The sequence below is a fragment of the Crinia signifera genome, chromosome 4 (genome assembly GCF_055691185.1).
Source record: "Crinia signifera chromosome 4, ASM5569118v1, whole genome shotgun sequence".
Classification (NCBI taxonomy): Eukaryota; Metazoa; Chordata; class Amphibia; order Anura; family Myobatrachidae; genus Crinia; species Crinia signifera.
Window position 1 is genome coordinate 113,902,220 of NC_139220.1, and position 23,031 is coordinate 113,925,250.

General features: G+C 45.2%; 1 protein-coding gene across 3 annotated transcripts in view; it reads right to left on the minus strand.

Annotated features, from left to right (window-relative positions):
- Positions 1 to 214: 214 nt before the first annotated feature.
- The window catches only part of LOC146074320 (tetratricopeptide repeat protein 41-like), a 51,901-nt gene continuing 29,084 nt past the window's right edge, over positions 215 to 23,031 (minus strand). For 2 of the 3 annotated variants that reach the window (XM_083182265.1, XM_083182266.1), the window contains exons 8-16: positions 22,509 to 22,707; positions 18,928 to 19,064; positions 15,061 to 15,179; positions 12,967 to 13,147; positions 10,990 to 11,140; positions 5,751 to 5,900; positions 4,570 to 4,703; positions 2,839 to 2,962; positions 215 to 1,012 (exon numbers count right to left, since the gene is read on the minus strand). In XM_083182265.1, coding sequence (XP_083038391.1) covers positions 427 to 1,012; positions 2,839 to 2,962; positions 4,570 to 4,703; positions 5,751 to 5,900; positions 10,990 to 11,140; positions 12,967 to 13,147; positions 15,061 to 15,179; positions 18,928 to 19,064; positions 22,509 to 22,707 — 1,781 coding nt within the window. In that variant the 3' untranslated portion in view covers positions 215 to 426. The remainder of the gene's footprint in view (positions 1,013 to 2,838; positions 2,963 to 4,569; positions 4,704 to 5,750; positions 5,901 to 10,989; positions 11,141 to 12,966; positions 13,148 to 15,060; positions 15,180 to 18,927; positions 19,065 to 22,508; positions 22,708 to 23,031) is intronic. The other variant, XM_083182267.1, reaches the window with a different exon arrangement.

Consider the following 23,031-nt stretch of genomic DNA (forward strand, 5'->3'; position numbering starts at 1 on the left):
ATTACACCTATGTACAGTAATCCTACTTTAAGGTCCCGTTTAATGGACCTTATGCTTTGTCCTCGTTTCTATTATGATCATCAATTTATATATATATATATATATATATATATATATATATTATTATTATTATTTTGTTACATTCTAACAATCATGTTATTGTAAGTAATCAAATGTTTTATAGATTTGAGTGTATGCTTTTAAAAACAATATTTTGATAAAAAATGACCTTTTAACCTGTTACTTATTTTAATTTGTGCAGACGTGACCACAACGTGAAGCTGAATTAAAGTAGGAAACAAAAATTTTACAGCCAACAAATCATATTTTTTTTAAAATTAAAACAAAAATTAAAACAAAATGATCTTTAAAAAATAATTAGCTTGCATTTCTTAGTACAAGGTAGAAATTGATTTTACAGCCACGTTAGATCTCTTTGCGCACCTGATGTCTCTTGGGTGGAAAAGGGCTCTGAGATGTTGGGTAACGACCAGGGACGTGGTACCAGGCAGATTTATGGACTAATTTGCAATGTTCAGATTTTGACACTGGTCTACTAAGAGATACCAAAGATAAAATATCACTGAGCGGGCCTGACATAGCGGTCTGACACACACTGCCTGGGCGAGAGTACAGGGTACTTGTAAAGCAGCTTATCGCTGAAGCAGGTCTTCTTACAATAGATTTTGATATTGGACACATTAAGGCTGTTTCTGAAGTAGTGTCTAGATACCACAAGGAATCCTCATCTTTGCTGTTCTTAAGAAGGATTGTGTTGGCAGTTTGGGCTCTCCTGTTACTGCGCCTCAATACAAAGTCATCTGATCCATTGTCAACTGAGGAGTTCGAAGCCTCAGGGGATTTTCTGAGAAATTCAGTATCAAGTTGGCATACTGTTGGGTGAACATGAACAAATCTTCTGTGGGCAATTGCACTTGTATTTCTGGGTTGGTTATCAACTCCGGAAAGTATTGGCACTTTGCTTCTGTTGCTTTTGAGCGCCTTCAGAGAGCTGAATATTAAGATAAAAAGAAATACACATTAAATAATGCAATACTGGAAGCATTATCCAGCCCATCAGCTAACCCTGTGAGTGCCAAGTGAATTTGTCAAATAGGTGTGATAATTGACAAGAAAACATTTTTATTCACCATAATGACCTGTAGTGTTTACCTTATATGGGAAATATAATTTTTTTTACACATTTTTTATTTGAATTTATATAACACATGTGAGCGACGCTGGTATTTTTAGCGGTTATTTTGAACGTCGCTCACAGAGATGTTGGCACTCAAAGGTTAATGAACAAGATTAAAGGGGACCTACCATTTATATACATTGTTATATGAGTCATTTATGTAACTTCATCGTATTATTTCAATAAGAACTTGCAACATCAGGCACAGCATTTGTCGTGATTTTATATCCTAAATATTGCTTTGCCCAACATGGCTGCTTTTGCTATGTATAAGCAATGAGCAGACTTAATTGAAATAAACTACAGCCAATAATTGTGCAGTGGAATAAACTCTCAGGGTAAAATGCTTGTACAGTATCTTAGGAAATATATGAACACCAGAGAAGGTGATCTAGGTTTCACAACACTTTCCTTCAGTAAACAACTGTAACAAGCTTAGTATACAAATAAGAGAACAAAAACCATATTAGATTTGCTTCGTATGTATGCAAGTATATACTGAACTTTACAGACTGGTGCACAGGTGGTGTTGCTAGGTCCAAACTGCAATATTTCTTTGATACATAATTCTGGTTTCAGGTAGTTATAACAAGTAGATGCAAAAGCTTTTAAACAATAATAACTATAGACAGATTTAGGACCTTGGATTTTTTGTATGTGTGCTTCTAGCTGTACCTTGCACAATGCATACCTCCCAACTGTCCCGTTTTTCACGGGACCGTCCCGATTTTTAGGGACAGTCCCACTCCCTGCCCGTGGCCTGCAGTGTCCCGCGGTGGGGGGCAGTTGGGAGTCCCCCCAGCCTGAAGGGAATAGATGCTTTGCACAGCGTCTATTCAGCCGAGCAGAGGCCGATAAATGGGGCGTGGCCGGACCGCACACTTATTTGTATAGACCACGCCTCCATTTGCACAGACCACTGCCCCTTTGCGTCATGCGCGCGTGTCCCTCTTCAGGGAATTAAAAAGTTGTGAGGTATGCAATGTTATCTGTAGCCAGACAGGACACCTAGTGTACTTTTACACAGCCCACCTACATATGGTATGCGCTCAATAGGGTCAAATCATGTCAACCTTTTCCATGTTCAGCTATTGCTTGTGTCAACATTTTGACTGTTTGTTGCTCGTTGCCAGGAGTTTCTTGCTCATTGTCTGGGGTTACATGCTCATTGCTAGGGGCTACATACTCATTGCCAGGGGCTACATGCTCATTGCCAGGGGGTTAAAATCTTGTTGCAAGGGGGTTGCAGGCACAAAGTGCGCCAGCGATCACATAATCTTTCGGGTAGTGCTGTATAACCTGCGCTCCCCTGACAGATGCTAGAATTCCAGTAGGACCTCTAGCATTTGTATTCAACAAGGTGGTGGCCAGTTTTGCAGGGCCCTGTTAGCAGATTCCATGCAAGGCCGTGTATGCATCTCATTATATGTAAAGCAACCATAAGAAGAATATTGAATGTACACCTATATACCAAAGACCTAATACGGATTTGGTTTTGAGTCCATCTTCATTTCCTTGCATGGCTTTTATTTTGGTTCTAGTTCCTAAGAAATGATTGTTTTTTAATTAACATGGCCCCCATGAGAAGAACACAGGCCACTAGTTCATCCTCATGTAAAAGCTATAATAAAAACACTTACAACTGAACTTCATAGCTCAATGGATGATCAAGGCCAACAATGCTGGTTCTGATGTCCAGGCATCTCTGAAGCATTTCTCCAGCCTCTTTACTGTTTCCCAAATCACTGTGACATAGTAGCTTTCCTGTTTATACACATAGGAACATAACATTATTTACTAGGTATTTTGTGCAAATATCATCAAGGGTTATAACTTAAGCATATGTTATGGCAAAATATGATTTTTTATAACGCTACAAACTGTCTACTAATTGGGTACCATAACTTTTGCAATTTTACTATCAAGCCACATCTCCTGGCATATATACTACCGTATCTCTTTGATGCAGTGGTGTAAATAATTAATTTGCGCCCCCCTGCCGCAAATTGGGGCAGCGCCCCCCCAGAGTTAACAAACAAAGTGCCCACATCCCATAACCCCCCCCCCGTGCAGCCGGTACCTCCTGCCGCCGGCGCTTCTGTTGGGACTTGGGTCCTGCTCTCCCGGCTCCTGCTGCTAATAAAAAGTAACACTCAGAAAATGACTGCCCACATAATGCAGACAGTTTTTGAGGATGCTAGAAGAGACGGCGGCCTCCTTTAGCAACCTTTAAAATGGTTTGCTGTATGGGGGCAGCCATTTTCTGTGTGTTACTTTTTATTACCATAGCAGCTGGAGCCAGGAGAGCCAGGAGGACCCGATAGAAGCACCGGCCGCAGGAGCCAGGACCCACAGGCGGCAGCGGGTAACCATAGCCCCGCAGACCCCCCATGCCCACACCTCCTCAGCGCCTCCCCGCCACTGCAGGGGCTGCAGGGCTATAGTTACACCTGGCACATATGCTACCCAAACCTTGAGATACATATTCAATGTCGGGTCACGATTGTCGGGCTGGCTCAACAGCCATGACCCTGTCCCGTTTTCGGTCGGCTTGCCTCTCAGGATTCAATGTCCCGCCTGCTGAACGCCAAGAAGGGGCCGTGGCCATGAGAAGCGGCTGGAAATTGTTCGAGCTGCGGCCGGGAGCTCGACAATTCCTGGCCGTTTTTGGCAAAACAAGCCCGCTGCATTAGTCGTGAGTCTTGCTGATTATGCGGCCGCATGCGCCAATTCCACCTCGGTCCAAACATAGAGCGAGGGGGAATCGGCGTATGCAGGGGAGTCAGTTGAATGCTGACAGGGCGAGCTGTGACAGCGAGCAGGCAGCACTGCTCGCTGTCACAGCTTGCCCCGGCATTAAATACACCCCAGTGTTGAAGTTAGTCATACACTATATTTAAAAGCATAAAACATAAAAAAAAAAAAAAACTTGGCCTCTCTTGAGGTTTTATCACATATTGTTATATAGGAGTGTGCTATGAGGGGTGGCAGCCGTAAGGCTTATACTGTAAATCTTTCCTTTCTGGTTTACGAGCAGTCACTTTAAATAAAGCCCATGGATATAATAAACATGCTATGGTTCATTACAAAGCAATTATAAGTAGCAGTCTCCAGAAATGATTAACCAAAATCTATTCCAACTTACATTATGCATAAGGTTTCTTAAGATCTGTGTCTTGCCAACTAGAATGCCAGGCAAAACCCTGAGAACATTCTGCCCTGGCATTGCTTAGGACATTGTGTTCTGTAGAATTGATTTTCTGGTAAGGTACTGGTATGTCATTATTTCCAGAGAATAAATGCTAATCGGGTAACACAAGGCCGAGAGGCACATGATTTATAATGTCTTCTAGATTCCTCATTAGCATTACCTGCCTTAAGCAACGTATTGCTGAGACTTAATCTGAGATTCTGCCTCATTTCCTGGGATGAGGAACATTTTTCAGTGTCTTGTTTGATTTTTATAACACTCTTATAGTATTCAAGTGCATGCAACCTTTGTGAACTGAAAAGACAAGCACATTAAAAAAGCATTATCTAAATCATAAATCATGAAATGGGGTTAAGATTGATCAGCAGTGATAATAGAAATCAAATGTCACTGCTGGCTGTTATGGCAATCATTATTAAACCAATGTTTTCATATACACAGCTAGAGTTAACAGGCTTCATCCAGTGGCATAGCTACATATGTGGCAGACCCTGCGGTGGCTTGGGGAGCGCACCAGCTGAACTGACAGGTGACCCAGGCAGCAGTGAGCAATGATCTGCTCCCACCCTGTACATATCTAATGAACGGGGACCTAGTGCAGTGGATATTGAACGAGCGGGTCCCCACCCAGCTCATCAGATATGCACCAAGCGGGACCAGCTCAGCGCTCACTGCTGCCTGGGTCACCTGTCAGCTCAGCCAGTGACGCCCGTAGTCCATCGCCTTGCCCCTTCTTGTGAGGGGGCGCCAGAATTTTTTTGGGCAAGGGGGAGAAAAATTTCTAGCTACGCCACTGACTTCATCTGAATGAAAGAGCCACGACATAACGCAGCACAGCACTGGGATACATGGGACAGTTCTGAGGCACATGGAGGTAGATTGAGTTTTTTTTCTTTGCACCTACAGAGCAAGTCTCATGTTTCCTAAAATATTCTCTGGGTTCCAAGCAAGTGTTTCAATAGTGGATGTTTGACATCAGCTCCGGCCTCGATCCTCATTTTTCTATCGTGCCGACTGAATAGGTCCTGAGCTACACACAGACAGCACACAGAATGGATTTGCAGTTGATCGCAAGCCTGTAATATTTTCGCAGGCCATTCGCAGCCTTTAAGGGGTGGGATTTCACTCAGACTGGGCAGCGTGTTTCTGATCACAGGGCACTGCTAAATTGCGCCAAAGTGATCAGGTCTGAATAATCCACCGAATCATGCCCATACATTGTAAGCTCTGCTGGGGCAGGGACCAATGTGAAATATAATCTGTATGGCCCAGTGCACTACATAAATAATTATTAATAAATAATAATGATAATAATCAAACACTCCACAGTGGTGTCCTTACTAGTTGCTGTTTTGCGGATGGCTTTGTATGTCTGCAATGTACTCCTGGACCTCTCCACAGAGAATGTGATTCTTGCCATACAGCTTGCTTCTTATGTTCAAACATTCAACTAGGTTTTTCTCTGATTCAATCAAGTCACCAACTGAAAATCTGAAACAATAAAATGTACCGATTAATAAAAATGTGTATGTGTAATGCCTGAGATATACAACTATCAGAAACCTTAAATAACTTTCCATTAAATCATTCCATTCCAATGAAGGAGCAGAAAGAGGTTCATTACAGTTCTATGAAAAGTCACCTTAACAGCAACTGCTGAGTTTGAACATAAACATTATATAGGGGTATTATAGGGTAATGTTTACCAACAGCCACAAACCACAAATGCAGTTGTGGTATAAAAATTACACCACAACTCACAATGTGGTCATGAAAATGACCGCTTGCATTTAATAAAGTAAAACAGTGACTTACAGCTGAATACAATAGAGGACAAGTACAGGGTACATAAACATAGCTAGATCAGCAGAGGACATGGAATAGGTATCAGCGTGGCAAAAACCACAGGATTTGGTGCCATCAAATATAGTTTAAGTAAGAAAAGAAAAGCACATGGGGGAAAAGGGCCCTGCTCGCGAGAGCTTACATTATAAAGGGGAGGGGCTAACATACAGGGGTGACACAGATGGGGTAGAAGTAAGCATGGAACATAGAGATACAGTAAGTTGAGATTTGGCTGGGTTTGGTGAAGAAGTGGGTCTTGAGAGCTTGTTTAAAGATTTGTAGTGAGGTGGAGTGTCTGAGGGAGAGAGGTAGAGAATTCCAGGGGTAGGGAGCAGGCAGCAGCACATGAGAAGTCTTGGAGGCAGAAGTGTTAGAACGTAATCAGTAGGCAGGAGAGGTGGTGTACATTAGCAGAAAGGGTAGGGTATAATGGGAGATGAGGTCATAGATGTAAATGGAAGAGGAAGGGAAGCAGCAATGAGGATAGATTGGAGTGGAGAGAGGCATTTGTCAGAGATTCCACATAGAAGGAGATAAAAGTAGTCCAGTCTGGAGATAACCAGGGAGTGGACAAGGGTCTTGGTAGAATCCAGAGTGCGAAAGGGTCTGATCCTGGAAATATTTTTGGGATGAAAATGGCAGGTACTGAATGTGTGGTTTGAAGGAGAGGGAAGAGTCAAGGATTACTCCAAATCAGCGGAGTAGTAGTAGTAGTGCCATCAATGAGATTGTGGGTGGTGAGATTGTGCAGGACAGATGAGTACTTTGCTTTTAGGTTGGGCCATGTACACGTAGAAGTGCAGCCGTAGACCCAATCCCTGACTACTTTTGCTTTGTTGCCTAATGCTGCCACTAGCTTTCCACTGGTTAATACTACCAATGCATCCCGCCAATATAAAACAAATGCAAACATCTTGGTCATCCCCCATTTAGATTAATTCGTTTTTATGCTTATAATAGTTAATGATGTCATTATTAGAAAATAAAAATAAATAGAATGATATGTACAGTAATGTTGTTTTATTTTAAATCACAGTACCTTGACAGGCAGGGCCAAATAACACAATTTGCGAGCCCTGTCCCACCATTGCATAATTTTATGTGGAAATAGAAATGCAATGTTATTTCTTATGATACATGGTCAACCATGTGACCAGCTGGTGATAATGCTGTCATGATGATGGGACTAATTTTTTGTTGAGACCTGGAACTGCAGCTACATCTGCCCCATGTTTAATTAGTTCACTTCCTAATATAAATAATAGTTTGTCTGAAGAGCAACAAACCACAAAATTGGACTGCTACAATTTCAGTTTGATGAGTATTTTAATGGCCCTGACTTGTTTTTCTACTCTAACCAACTCTCTAATCTGCTGCTCTAAAACTTGTCTGCTGATCCACTCTCTCGGTCCCTCCATTGGTTACCTGTATTCTACCATATTAAAGATAAATATTTTTACTCACACACAAGGCCATTGATAAATCTAAACCAACATCTCAAAATATCTCCCAACCCTACCTCTTTACTCTTTAGTGTACAAGAGATATATCTCTCATCCTCACACATAAAATAATTTGCTCCCCTGCAATTGCAGGTCTTTTTTGGAGCGCCTCCCACATTCAATAAGAGTCTCCTCTAGTTAAGTTAACAAGCCTTCAGGTTTTCCCTGAAAACTCACCTCTTCAGGCAAGCATCTTAAATTCCAGAACCGCCCATATAACCGTTTTAAGCTTTCCTATACTGTACAGTCCACACATATCCTCACTTATTTTATCCATCTTCACTTACACATCCTCCTGACTCCTGCCAACATTGCTGGGTGACCATATCATACAGCCCACCAAGAACCTTTGTAATCTGGAGGATCATGCAATAGATAACACCGATCCATGTGTATCAATGTCTATTTCCCTATAGATTGTAAGCTTGCTTGTAGGGCCTTCTTACTTCTGTTATTACCCATCAATGTTGTTTCCAATTGTAAAGCCCAATGACATATGCTGCACTATATAAGAAACTTTTACTAGATAAATAACAGACTTTACTTGCGATATTTTTACCTGTTCATAACCCCACTATCCACTCCGCATGGAGTTGATTTTATATAGTGTGGCGAGCGCAGCCAGCCACCGAGCCCGAAGCGTGTTGAGCGTAGTGAGCGCCGCGAGGGGACACGGATTACTGCACTCGCCACACTATATAAAATCAACTCCATGCATAGTGGATAGTGGGGTTATGAACAGGTAAAAAAATCGCATCGGATCGCATCCGATATATTGGCCAATATATAGGCCGATATCGCATTAAATATATCGGCCGCCATGAAACTAAACAAGTACCGATTTGAGATACAGTATATTCTGTTCCAGGTCCTTGCATATCATTTGCATGAATTATGATACCCTTGCATAATTTAATGTCAAGTCACAAGCATAGCCAGATTTAGACATCATGGGGCCAACCCATTGCACAATATTTTTTTTTCCAGATTCATGCCCCTTACATTTGTAATTTTGCAGCCTTATAGAAATGTCCATTACACATAAAGCCACACATCGTAATACCTATTATGCCACACACCGTAATGCCCTTATTTTACATAACCTGCATTACGCCCCGTTACATATTGCACCAATGCCCCCTTACACATTACACCAAGCAAAGCCCTCATATACACTTTTTTTAGTCCTTTTACACATTATGCCAGGCAGAGATGGGATGCGGGGGGTGTTATGCCAGGTAGAGCCCCATTACATGTTATGCCAGGCAGAGTACCCATTACATGTTTTTCTAGACAGAGAGGGGATGGGGGCGTGCTGTGGATGGGGGGTGTGAGGAAAGAGTGAGCAGCAGAAGGGGAACCTGTGTGGAGAGAGGGACGGGTTATGTGTAGAGATGGGTCGTTCGTAAAAGAAACCGGATCTTTTGAACGGATCCCATTCAAGAACGAGTGAGCCGCCGATCCCAAAAAGGTGATCCGTTTCAGTTTCGTTTTCCATTACAATGCATTTTCTTGATCTCAGTGCTGCCACCTGTGGCAGCTGAGATGTACTACCTCTGGAGACTGAGTACAGTGCTTTGACTACAAGTGATAGAAAGATTAGCTGCTGCCAGGGATGGCCCACTCAGCAGCTCCTGCAAAGCAGGGAGGCGCCATGCCGAAAAGGTGCTGTCTCCCTCCCTGCTCTGTTAAAGGTGCCTCAGCCCTCACTGTCACTGCCTCCTGCACGCCGCTCACAGCGCCTGTCTGACAGCAGGCGGGTGGCAGTATAAACAGCTGCTTCCTGCACCACGCACACATTGTCCTCCTCCTGCGACCTGCCCCCTCTTCCTCACGGACACTTGCGCTGAGGCATGTAGCGCTGTCTGTGAATGCCTGGATGACATGTCATGTCCGGATCCGCCCCTACCCATTGCTCCCTGTGCCTGTTAGCTGTCAAACAAATGACGCCTCCCCTTCCTTCCCTCTACTCAGTGTGCTGTGCCAGTGCTGCTGCCAGTCCTCAACACTCCGTCCCCTCTATCTCCTCCCCTCTTCTTCCATCTCCTCCTTCTCTCCCCTCCTTTCCCCCTCAGTCACGAGTGCTGCACATACCTTTTGTGCTGCTTTCGGATCGCATCGCACACACATTGCATGCATGCTGTGCGATGCAATGCAATCTAGCCCATAACGTATGCGATTCTCGCAGCGTGTATGGGCACCTTTAGTGCCTGCAACATTTTGCGGACACAGCACTGAGATGGTGTATACATACATGTACATGCACCCGAGATCCTCCATAGGATCGCATGTTGTATACACTTCCACAATCGGGCTGCAGCTTGTTGCAATGGCAATGTGAAAGGGCGCAAAATGAATGGTTTCCAGGAGGGCGCCGGACACCCTAGCACCGGCCCTGTGCAGACGCCATCGATGGTTGCCATCGATGGCGATTCTGCACCCAGCCATTGATCAGTGTTTTTACTCGGTCATGTATATTCCCCTTTCTTTTAAAAGTAATCCGAGGACCCGTCTAAAAGATCCGTATCTTCTCACTGAGAGATCCTTTGGATCCCGGCTCAGCTTAAAGATCCGTTTTGCCCATCTCTAGTTCTGTGGATGGGGAGGGTTTGAGGAGAGAGTGAGCAGCAGAGGGGGAACCTGTGTGGGGAGGGGGTGTTCCAGATGGGGGTGAGGGATTTGAGGAGTGAGTGAGCAAAAGTGAAATGGTGTGGGGAAGAGCGGGGGTGCCAGCGAGACACTGTTAAAGAAACAAAACATTCTGCACTGTCTACCCTGTCCTGGGGCTGCTGTTGCTCTGCTGCGGGTCTCTTTGGTGCAGTTGGACATGCTGTTGGGGACTGGCGAGTGGAGGAGCTTCTCAGGCTCATCCAAGCTGCTGCAGCTGCCAGCGACGCACTGTGTGAGGAGCATGGTGAGTAATGGGGGAGAAGCCACGTGCTGTGCCTATTCCCAGATTCTCTTTCAGGCTCTGTCCCTGTTAATAAAGGACTCACAGTATTGCACACACGCATTCCATATTGTAGTGGTGAGGGTCAGGAGGCAGTGAGAGGAATTGGGCAAAAAGGGAACAGGGCCCCTTGACATCTGCCAGGCCCTTGGCAGGTATCTAGGCTGCTAGTGGTAAACTGGCCCTGGTCACAAGTCAATAAAGTGTAATAAAATCTCAATAAAGTATAATTTAAAAAATGATCCTCTGCAGAAATATATCTGAACAGCAAACTCAAACTCACCTTTGGAGTCCTTGGCAAAGTTTCACAGCAGCTTGTTCATAAGGCCCAGAGGTGTATAAGTGGAACTGTTCAACAGTGTTGTCAAGCACATGACTGCGCTGTTCAAAGCATCTTTTGGCATTCAATGTAGCTTTTAAACACAACAGGCGACCTAATCAGAAAAACAGAGATAATTACACAAGATTGAAACTGAATAAATAAGATTGTAAAATATAACGTCATTTTATTTTGGGCATGGGAAAATACTTCCCCTGAAGTTGTTGGATAATGTATGTGATGTGTATTACAAATAGGGCCCGAATCTTTGGAGCCCAGCGATCAGATAAACTCCGCCCCATCAGAGTGTCTCCCCGCCCTTCTGTACCCAGTCATGTGAACAGGGGGAAATCCATTTGGAAACACTCACTGGAGTTTCCTGGGAGTGCCGCTGAAAAAGGCAGATGGGTTCGGCTGTTGGGAGGGAGGGAGGGTGGAAGGAACGCTTATGTCACTCGGCAGCCCCGATCTCCCCATGACCTACAATCGCTGGCTTCGTTCACACATGTGCACAGAGTACCGTGTACATGCGCAGGCTAACGATATTTGGCAGGCTGCAAATTCACATCTCTGCAAATGGTTCTCAATCTGTGCCATAGTTCTGTGCCTGAATGTGTGGATGTGTTACTTACAAAGCGCATAACCCACATATGCTATTGCTTTCAGGGCAGATTCTGTTGTTCCTTAGTTACTGTCACCCTCCAAATCACCATGTTCAGATGAAGACCCCAATAATTATTTTCTTTATTACTTCCCCACTGAGTCCCATGTAGCTCTGCCCCTGACTATTTCCATTTAGCACCACCCAGTAGGGGGGGCTGATCAACAGGGCCAAGTGTCTGGGGAGCTGATTGCGGTACTAAGCAGCCGGATTGTAGAGCTAAAAGCTGGCCTTGGGGCCCCTCAGGTCATCGGGCCTCTGAGCTGCACAACTACTGTGGGCATTATTTATAAGTGTCACTACTACAGTTGGTATTATGTGAATAAGTGACACTACTACTACATTTGCCATTAATTGTGCTGTGTGACATTTTAAATAGGGGTACTATTGTATGGTGACAATCCTTCCGTGTGAGACCACATCTTTTCGCACTCCTGCAAATTTATAGTTTACTGGATGGCGCCAAACACAATAGGACCATCCCTGCAGGAAGGGAAATAAAGAAAACCCTGGATTCTGCCAAATAATTTTAGGCAACACAATCCAAATTCTGGTGTGCCTGCTAATTCAGGCCATTGTTTTAGATAATAATAGCTAAAGATAACTACAAAGATATTATTCCACTGGGTGTATGGCAAGTAATGTTACAGTTAGGACCTATGGACACAGACGTGGTAGCTAAAAACAAGCAAAACAGTGAGGTTCTGTGGGGATGCGATCAGCATCCCAGCGGTGGGGATGCTGGCATTCTTTATACCGATGCTGGCATCCCAGTTACCATTGCAACACCGGTGTAGAAATCCCAACACCAAGTAGGATGCCTGCGCCGGATTTCCAACTGACTGGAAGCTGAATATAAGTATATTGGGGAAGGGTATGGTTAGGCTGACAAGGGGATTAGGTTTAGGCACTATGGTAGTGTGAGACTTAGGGGCAGACTGTAGGGGGGGAGATTAGGGTTAGGCACTTAGAAGGGGCCTAAGTGTAGGTAACGGGGTACAGGGGTTAGGGTAGGTACTAGTGGGGAGGGTTAGTAGGATAATTCTGTTAGGCTGCAAGGTGGGATCGTACACTTAACTGACTCCCGTCAAGATTCCCTTCATCGGGATGCCGGCATAGGTATTCTGACTGCTGGCATCCCAATCAATGGTCATCCTTATGTATCCCAGTTCTATGGACAGGATGCAACCTATGTGGTGAATTTATTGAACTTCTATATGTATTTTATGCGTAGAAGGTGACAGATGAAAAACACAGTAGAATAGGTTGCCTGGAAGTACCTTTAAGCTTCATCAACTTCCAATTATTCTCTAGGTCATCAGTGGTAAAATAGTGAAGGTTATCCAGTGCTTTATTATAGCAAAGAATTGCTTCTTGCCAGGACCCAATGTCTCGATACAAATCTCCAGTGATTTTTTGTGACCATAACAGTACTTTATTGTTTGTGCCTTCTGATGGAGTCTAAAAAAAATCAAGATGACTGAGAAGAGAAGGCAGGGAAAATATATAATAAAGACAATTATTTAAAATCTGTACAAACACCTGTGGTTGCAGCCTGTGAAAGACAAAATGGAGCCTCTTCCTTTACCTCCAACAATTATATGCAGTTCAATGAAAAAATGTTCGACAATGACGCATCGACATAATAAATAATTCATGAATTATAGTTATCTTTTTTGTTTGAAATGCACCAAAAACAGTATGCATTGCAAATGGTCCCTAGGATTTTTTAATCCCAGGATTTGGGATTAAAAAATGCACAATCCCGGGATTCCGGGATTGGCCTCCCTAATTATAAAATGCCCTCCACCCAGGGGTGGGAGGCAGTGTGGGCTCGGGTTTGATGCCTAAAGTGGGAGGCAGTGGTATGCGGCGGTGTGGGCCCAGGGTTGCTGTTGAAAGTGTGTGGCCACCGGGTGCAGGAGTTATGCCAGAAGGGGGTCGGACGGCAGTGGTGTGGGCTGTGCAGCATGACCACTGACCATCATGCTACATAGAGCTGCAAGCCAGGGATCGGGAACAACTGGGCAGCGTATGTTCTCTGAAGGGAGTAGTACACACCATTGTAGGACATTTCGAAGAACAAGAATAATCTGTCGAGTTTCACAGGAAAGTTCTCTTTTTCTGGCCATTTTGAGAGTATAATTGAACCCACAAATGTGGTGCTCCAGATACTCAACTAGCTCAAAGGAAGGCCAGTTTTATAGCTTCTCTAATAAGCAACCCCATTTTCATCTGTGCTTACTTAATTGCACATGGGTTTTCAAGGGATTTCTAATTATCCATTAGTCTTCTATAGTAATTAGCAAAAACAATGTACCATTATAAAACTAGAGTGGTGGCTGCTGGAAATGGACCTCTTTACACCTATGTTTTTATTCCCTTAAAAACCAGACGTTTGCAGCTAGTATAGTCATTTACCACATTAGCATTTATAGAGTGTATTTCTGATTAATTTCATGTTATCTTTATTGTTTTTCATAGTTTTTTTCTTTCAAAAATAAGGATATTTCTAAGTGATCCCAATATTTTGAACAGTAGTGTAGACCAAATCGCACAAAGTCAAAATCACAGATGCATGCAGCCAAAATCGGCTCCATGCACTTCAATGGTAAATCACATAGTCAAAATCGGACATAGCCAATATATCACTGTGTGTATGCCCCTTTACAGTGGCAAGGTTTGTGTTAATGACCATCCTTATTAGCACGGATCACGCACCAGCGCATCAAAAGCTTCAATAGACACGGCTTGGCGTATAAGCGGCTGTGTTCAACAAACAGACTTTTGCAAACACGCCTTTACTGTGCACTGTTTATGCTTACCTGCCCCATCCGTCCCCTGTCCTAGCTCTCTATGCTGAAGGACTTATTATGCGTGGAGGTTTTCATATGCATGATTTAGGGCACAATTGCCGTACATTCCTGCACACAGGCAGTGGCGTAACTATATATTTTGCGCCCCCCCGCCAATTTTTTTCGGCGCCCCCCCCCCCCCCATACTCTTACCTGACGGTCACTGTCCCGTCCAGTCTCCCTCAGTCACCGCTGCGCTGCTGCCCGGCCGCATCTGCGTCACTGTCCCGTCACTCGCTCCCGGCGCCGGCTCCTGCTGATAATGAAAAGTGACTCTTAGAAAATGGCTGCCAAAACTGTCTGCAATACGGGGGCAGCCATTTTCTAAGTGTCACTTTTCATTATCAGCAGGAGCCGGCGCCGGGAGCGAGTGACGGGACAGTGACCGCAGATGCGGCCGGGCAGCAGCGCAGCGGGTAACTATAGCACCGCTTAGTTACGCCCCTGCACACAGCATTTATGCTAAGCAAACAGGTGTATTGTAAAAGCCTGTGTACTTTATTCATTATGGCTACTCACCAGAAGACATTCGATAGTTGATAGTATTGCCAGTGCTTCTTTGGTCTTACCAATATCTTTAAGGCACTGGGCGACAAAGGACATCACTCTGCCCTGATCAGTTAATTCTTCTGGGTGTTCTGTAATATCAAATGTCAATTGTACACATATGTGGCACAACAAAATGTTGGAGCTCTTGTAATAATGGGGCAGATGTATTAACCAGCGTTAAGTGCGGGGCTGTCCCTGCAATCCCCCCCAGGGATTAACGGCCGGGGCGATGTATTAACAGCCTTCAAGGCGTTAATTCGCCCCGGCCGCTTCGCCAGCTCAGGGCTAGCGTTGTCCTATCCCCCAGTATGGGGACAACGCTAGCCCTGCGTCTGGCTTGGGCTGCGCTGGAGATCTCGCGTTTTTTGCGAGATCTCGCGCATGCCCAGTGCGGCTGGCCGGGGGACAGGAGATAGCGCATCAGTATTAACTGATGCGCTATCTCCAGAAAGGGACATCGCCGAAGGGGAGAGTTAACGCTCCCCCGCTTCGGCAGACAAGATGTTAATACATCTTGTCGATGTCCCTTCCTGCTTCGACTCGCTATTGAGGCGAAGCAGGAAGTATCATAGCGGCGCGATAAGCGCTGCTATGATACATCTGCCCCAATGGCTGCTAAATATACATCACAAACCGGTATCTGAATGTGAATAAAGTAAAACGTGTAATCCCAATACACACCAACAGATAGGCTCTACTGCCGATATCATTAATGATATCGGTGGCAATCATGGGTAAATGATATAATGTTGTGGTTCTCAAACTCGGTCCTCAGGACCCCACACAGTTCACGTTATCCAGGTCACCAGACAGATGCGCTCATTACTGACTGACACATTTAATACACACTTACTGATTACCCGGCCCCCGCTTTTAGCACAACTTGTTCACGATATAGTCAACATTGGGCATGCAGCACACACAAATGCCCTTATTCAGATCTGAGCTCAGTACAAATTTGTTTGGAAAATGGGCAAAACCATGTGCACTGCAGGTGGGGCAGATGTGACATGTGCAGAGAGAGTTAAATTTGGGTGGTGTGTAGTGAAACTGAAATCTAATTTGCAGTGTAAGAATAAAGCAGACAGTATTTACTCTGCACAGAAACAAAATAACTCACCCAAATGTAGTGCACATGGTTTTGCCCATTTTCCAAACAAATTTGTACTGCAATAAAGGCCAGAGGATGAAATTTAAAAGGATGAGATTCAGATAGTGACAGATTTGGTAAGAAATCTAATTTTTTTTTAAAGCGGCAATCATTTACATTGCAAAATCAAACCAGTTTTGCAGTGTAAATGATTGCCATTTAATAAAAAACTGTAGAATTCTTATCAAATCTCTCACTTTCTGATTCTCTCATCATCCTCTTAAATTTCCTCCTTAGGGTGGGCCAAAAGGGATATTGGTTCTGTAACCAGGGGCGTAACTAGAGTGGGCCGCACAGCAAAAATCTTGAAAGCTTCTCTCCCCCCCCCCCCCCCCCCCCTTATTGGCACCAAAAGATTTTAAAAAAAGTTGTTGGTCCTCAACAATGTAAAAAAAAAAAAAAGACCTTTGTGACAGGACCAGGATACAGGTGACAGGGACATAGAAGCTGCATCCCCTGCACCCTCTGTAGTTACGTCACTGTCAGTTACGAGGTGTGACCTGGCGTTTGGTCCCTTTTACACCGGCGCCCCCCCCCCCCCCCCCCCCCCGCAGGCAGTTCCTGAGCCGCAACTTGGAGATGACATCATCTCCAAGTGTCGACCGCCGCCACCGGGACCCGGACCAAGCCCATAACTAAGGTAAAAGACCAAAAAAGAGAAATGGGAGCCTAGTTTATGAGGTGTCCCTCCAAAAGCAGCTGCTGGGGTACAGGGGTAGTCAATCCCTGTTGGTATTCAGAAGGAACAAGTGAGAAAGACAACAGAGAAGCAACACTGAAGTTACAATGAAATAACCAAATAGAATTATTCAATTTAAAATCCTTTATATGAAACTAATGTATAAAAAATACTAACATTAACATACTCACATATAGCATATTAGTATAAAATAAATAATCTCACTGGTGGGATGGATCACGAAACCACAATGGCCTTAGCTCAATGGAATCTCAGTCCAACACTTGACCATATTTTTTTATCCAATGTTTCTGCTGTTTTGGGGAAGGATTAAGGAGGGGGGTTCGCTGGTCCTCTCTATTTGTACGGCATCCACTTGGTGCCGCTGGAGGATTCAGGGCCAGATTCTCTAAGCTTCAAAAGTGATAAAAATGGAGAGTGATAAACAGCCAGCCAATCAGCTCCTACCTGTCATGTCACAGACTGTGTTTGAAAAATGTCAGGCAGGAGCTGATTGGCTGGCTGTTTATCACTCTCTATTTTATCACTTTTGAAGCTTAGAGAATCTGGCCCTCAGTGAGAAAGTCTATCCAATTGAGCCCTAATGATTCAGAGCCCTCCTTGAAACCTCAGGGTAATGAATTGAGGCAATTTGAACCAATTGGGAGTGTCCTCCAGTACCAGATGGACCGACCGCCTCCAGAGGCCCGGAGCCTGGGATATCCCTGCAGCAGCTGGATCCACTTTGGGGGCCACAGCGACCGAAGAATGGAGAGGAGTGGCCAAAAGCGTCCCCTCTGACCTCGCCTCGGTGCCTTGGGCTCCGGTTGGAACGCACACTCTTGAAGGCTGGGCCACTTCAGTTGCCGTATGATGTGCATCTGCTGCAGTGTACCTTATGGCTTTTAAAGATGAGCCTCACCATAAGGTACTTGGCAGCAGACGTACATCGTACGGCAACAGGACCAACGGTGGTAGGGAATATAGATTGTAAGCTCCACATAAAAAATATTTATATAAATATATCACATTAATATTATGTAGAATGATTCTACATAATATTAATGTGATGTAGTTTTTATAGGTGGCCGCCTATTTCATATTTTCATTTGTAGAAATAAATTGATTATTACTTTTTATTGAAACAGTCTACATTTTTGGGGGTATGTACATTCATTCATGGTGTGCTAATAGCGCAGTTCTTCCTCCTTAAGGATAAATAGTATTTTTCTGTGAGGTTTCCGGGTCCAAGATTATATCTGGCACCGGTTTCAACAAAGTTTTTTTGTACAGATACTGGTACAATTAGAAGACTGCTGCTCATATTTGTATATATAAATATACTGGTTACCAAAATTATTATAATTACTGGTAATTAGCGCCCAATCGGCCACTGGTTTCCAGGGGTTGAATATATGTTTTGTATTCTCTATAAAGCGCTGTGGAATATGTGTGTGCTATAAGAAACTGTTAATAAATAAATCTAGTGTGTATGCACCTTTAGCCTGTTTTAATACTGCAGACTATTTTCTATATTCTGGTGCCACCTGCTGGATTCCCTAAGTATGTGCTATGTCTTTAACAACGAATCAATTTTATGACCCGAACATCCCTGAAAGAGCAGATGTTAGTACTGATGTGCACAGCCAGGGCCGCCGACAGGTGGGTGCTGCGGGTACAGCTGTCCCGGGCCTCGGCCTCTGGAGGGGCCCCGGCAGCTGCCCATAGTGACACCAGCACAGTGCCACCCCCAACCCCACGGCCGCACACCGCTTCCCCCACCTGGATGCCCCATCAGCCAAGCACACACAATACACAGTGCAGCCTGCAGTGTGCTGAGCCTAGGACACAGAGGGGCTCGGCACTCTGCAGGCTGCAGGAACACGGGCGATGCCGCCACTAGGTAAGTAATGGTGCGGGGTGCGGGTGCAGGGGGGCCCAGACTGAAGGTCAGTCCCGGGCCCCAAGATTGCAAGTGACGGCCCTGTGCACAGCCACAAAACATCACCTGTTATCCTGCTTAGTAACATCTGACATTCCACTGCTGGATCTTTTCCTGAATACAACAGCATCTGCCAGTAATGAATCAGATCCATCTTCATTTTACATCCATACTTCATGTTTCTACAGATCAAGCACAGTGTCCTAGAATAAAGAGAAATAACAGGTGGAATGGAAAACAAAAAAATCTGAAATTTCAATTAAATGCATGCAACTGAGAAATCGTTGTACTCATTGTACAATGACAATTGGATATAGAAGGTTCAGGCTGAAGTCAAAGCTGGCTTTATCATTAAGGCAGCTTTAGGCAGCTGTCTATGGGGCTCCAGTATCTGTGGGGCACTCTTCAATATAACACCAAAATGAAGCATGATTTAGAGAGGCATCCTTGTTGAACTTAATGCAAAGGACAGGTGTTGAACTTCTAAGCTGTGTACAGACTAGATGGCATTAATAATAATGTGGATAATAATGGCATCAACCATCAGGGAGGAACAAAGATCTACTTTGCAATAATAGAAACCAACAAGATCATGTATTGGGCAGGACTACATGTTCTACTGCATAGTGGATTAAGAAAAGGTCTTTTAGGATGACACTTTACTAGAAATGTTAGGGAGTTATGTACATACAACAGTTTAAGATGCCCATACACCCATCGATCCTGCTTTGTGAGGCGATGTGCTCTCCCACGTATTGCACATCGCAAAGCACAAAAAGTATGCGCACGTACTTTTTAAACTACATCTCATCTAGTTTAAAACGCGATGCGATTTTGTACCTGTTTATAACCACTACGCATGGAGGTTAGTTTATATAGTGTGGCGAGCGCAGCCAGCCACCGAGCCCAAAGCGTGGCGAGCCCCGCGAGGGGTCGCGGATTACTTTACATGTATTCCATGCCGAGCGCAGCGAGCCCCGCAAGCAGTGGCGCCGGAACGGGGGGGGGGGCGAGGGGGCAGCTTGCCCCCCCCAAAATTACTGAGGCGCTAAAGCATACCCTCCAACAGTACCGAATTTGCCGGTACAGTACCGTTTTTTAACGGTATGTACCGGCAAATTCAACCTGTACCGAATGTGCCGGTTTTCTTAAGAATTGACAGCCAGGCAGAGACTGAGCGCTGTCTGTGCCCTGCCCGGCTAGATCTAGTCTCTGTTACTGTACCATTAATGCAGGCAGCAGCAGCAGCAGCCTTGTGACCATGCCCAGTGTCGTCGCTAGTGGCTATTATAAATTCTAGTTCCTAGTAGTGTGGACGGCCGCGAGCCAATAGGAGCTCGCGGTCCGGCAGCCAATCAGGAGCGGCTGCCGGATCACGAGCTCCTTTTGGCTTGTGTCCGTCCAGCGGCGGCAGAATTGAAAATATTGACGCACCAGGCTGCTGCTTTGATTATATACAGCCGGGCAGCGCACAGATGACAGCAGTGCACTCCCTGCCCGGCTGTCATTACGTCCGGCGGCTCCCCCTTGACAACGAGCAACCCCCACCCCACTGCAGCCGGGCAGCGCACTTGCAGCAGTGCACTCTCTGCCCGGCTGTCATTTAGTTGAACTATGTGAGCCCGACGGCTCCCCCTTGACAACGAGCAACCCCCCACCCCTTTGAAATTAGCAATCCCCCCCCCCCCCTGGCAACGAGCATGAAGCCTCCATTGCATGAAACATGATGCCCCTGGCATCGAACATGATGAAACCCCTGGCATCAAGAAAGAACTGCCTAGCAATGAGCATGTAGGTAAGCAGCATTTAGTTGTCAAGTATGTAATGGTCATTATTGTTTGTTATATAGTATGTAATGTGCATCATGTGAACATGTATATGCCGCTGCCCGGTGTATAATGCCCACGTGTAAATGCCGCTGCCCTGTGTATAATGCCCACGTGTATATGCCGCTGCCCTGTGTATAATGCCCATGCGTAAATGCCGCTGCCTTGTGTATAATGCCCACGCATATATGCCGCTGCCTTGTGTATAATGCCCACGCATATATGCCGCTGCCCTGTGTATAATGCCCACGTGTATATGCCGCTGCCAGTGTGTATAGTGCCCGGGGGTAACCTATAGCAATTTAGGGGGCGCCAAAATGAGATTATATCTTGCCCCCCCCAACCTAAAAACGTTCCAGCGCCCCTGCCCGCAAGGGTACGCGGAATACATGTAAAGTAATCCGCGGCCGCTCACCACGCTTCGGGCTCGGTGGCTCGCCACACTATATAATATCAACTCCATGCGTAGGGGGGGTGCCGGATGGGGTCTCGACAGTCGGGATCCCGACAGGCATTTACCCGACGTCGGGATCCCGACTGTCAAAACACTGACAGCCGAGTTCCTGATGGCCACCTGCTATTTTCCCTCGTGGGAGTCCACGACCCCCATGCCTGCAACGTGGCGAGCGCAGCGTGCCCGCAAGGGGCTTTGTTGCGCTCATCATGCTGTCTGAGTCCAGCCAGTCGGGATCTCGACGTCGGGCTAATGACTGTCGGGATCCTGACTGTGGGACCCCTATACCACACCCACGTAGTGGATAGTGGAGTTATGAACAGGTACAAAATCGCATCAAATCGCGTCCGATCGCATCGCATGCGATTTATCTGCCGCCGTGAAACTAAACAAGTACTGAAAAATCAATAAATGCTTCTTTTGGACAGTAGATGCTGTGCATTGCAACTCCTGTGCATTCAACCCTGTAACAGCAGCATAGAGAAGTTTCCATCATCAGTGTCCCTCATGGGATGTAGGAGAAAACTGAATTTATGTTTTTCTCTTCAGCAGGGGCTGCCTCTACTTCCTGTGCCTGATGAGGAGACAGCTGGTAATAGCCCCTGGTCCCTGCACCTGCGCAAAGGATTTGGCAGGTGCTGGGACTGGCGCATTTGCAATTGATGTGGTACTACTGCGCATCCACAAACCACTGGCTTCTAAGGACTCTACTGCAGCCCATAGAAGCTGGCATGGGCTGCGTGGTAAGGCAGGGAATGGCTTCCTAAAGGAAGCTAGCTCTCTAGTTATCACAGCTTGGACTGCCAGTCCTGGAGGGAGGGAACACATCCCAATGGGGCTGCCTTGTGTCTGTGATTGACAGGTAGGATTTCCAATGGGAAGAATTGTACCTGGGTGGCTGCAGTACTGCAGTCCACAGGCAAAATCCACCACTGCTTATCTTAAATCCTTTTGTTTGAATCCATTGGCCAACTCTACCCACCCACCCTTTCTCTCTTGTCATTCTTATCCTCTATTTCCTACTGTGAGGTTTGGTTATATAAATCATTTTGCAGAAAAATGTAGAAGGGGACCTAATTCTGATTTAGTGAACAAAGGGGGTGATTCACTAAGACTTGGACGGGGCAGAATTCGACCCCATTCTGATGGTGGATGGTCTGCTCATTTGCAAGCGGGTATTTGCGCATGTGCAGACCCCAGCATCGAATGGCTTCGGCGAGTTACAGCCTCGCCGGGTCGTCCGCTGCGGGGAGGGAGGGCCGCGGGGAGGGAGGGCCGGCTGAGGAAACGGTTCTCGCCTATGGGAACGCAGGCAGGCCGTATGTTAAAAATACGTTTAACTGTTGGATCAGACAGTAAGGACACACCTTGGATTTAAAAGAAATCTGTATAATTCATTCAGTTTGCCAGTCATCTTCAGATGCCATGGCACTTCTTCATACACCTGACGTGAGAGATCTATCTGTTGAAAGTGCTTTAGAAGGAGATGATGAAAATATTTTCTTTTATGATTAAGCGTCGCCCGAGAAGAATATTCCAGACCTTCACTGATTGGCATGGCAACTCCTGGGAACAGATAATAAATGATTATGTAAGCTAAGTGCAGTGATAGAAACACTGGAAGTGAAGGTTGCTATGTCAGAGATAAAGGTATATATACAAATACAAGAGCCATCAGTATAGCACAAAGTACAGAACATATTTCCACCTGAAAATGTTGCATTTTAGTGTAGTGAACTATTTAAAAATATCTTGATTGTAGGAGGCAGAAGAGTTTTACAAATTACCCCCTTCTCAAAAATCAACCAACTAATTTTACCACCAAATGAAAGGACTGATGATATTTCAAGGCAGAATTATTCACCATATACAAAGTATTGGCAAAATATT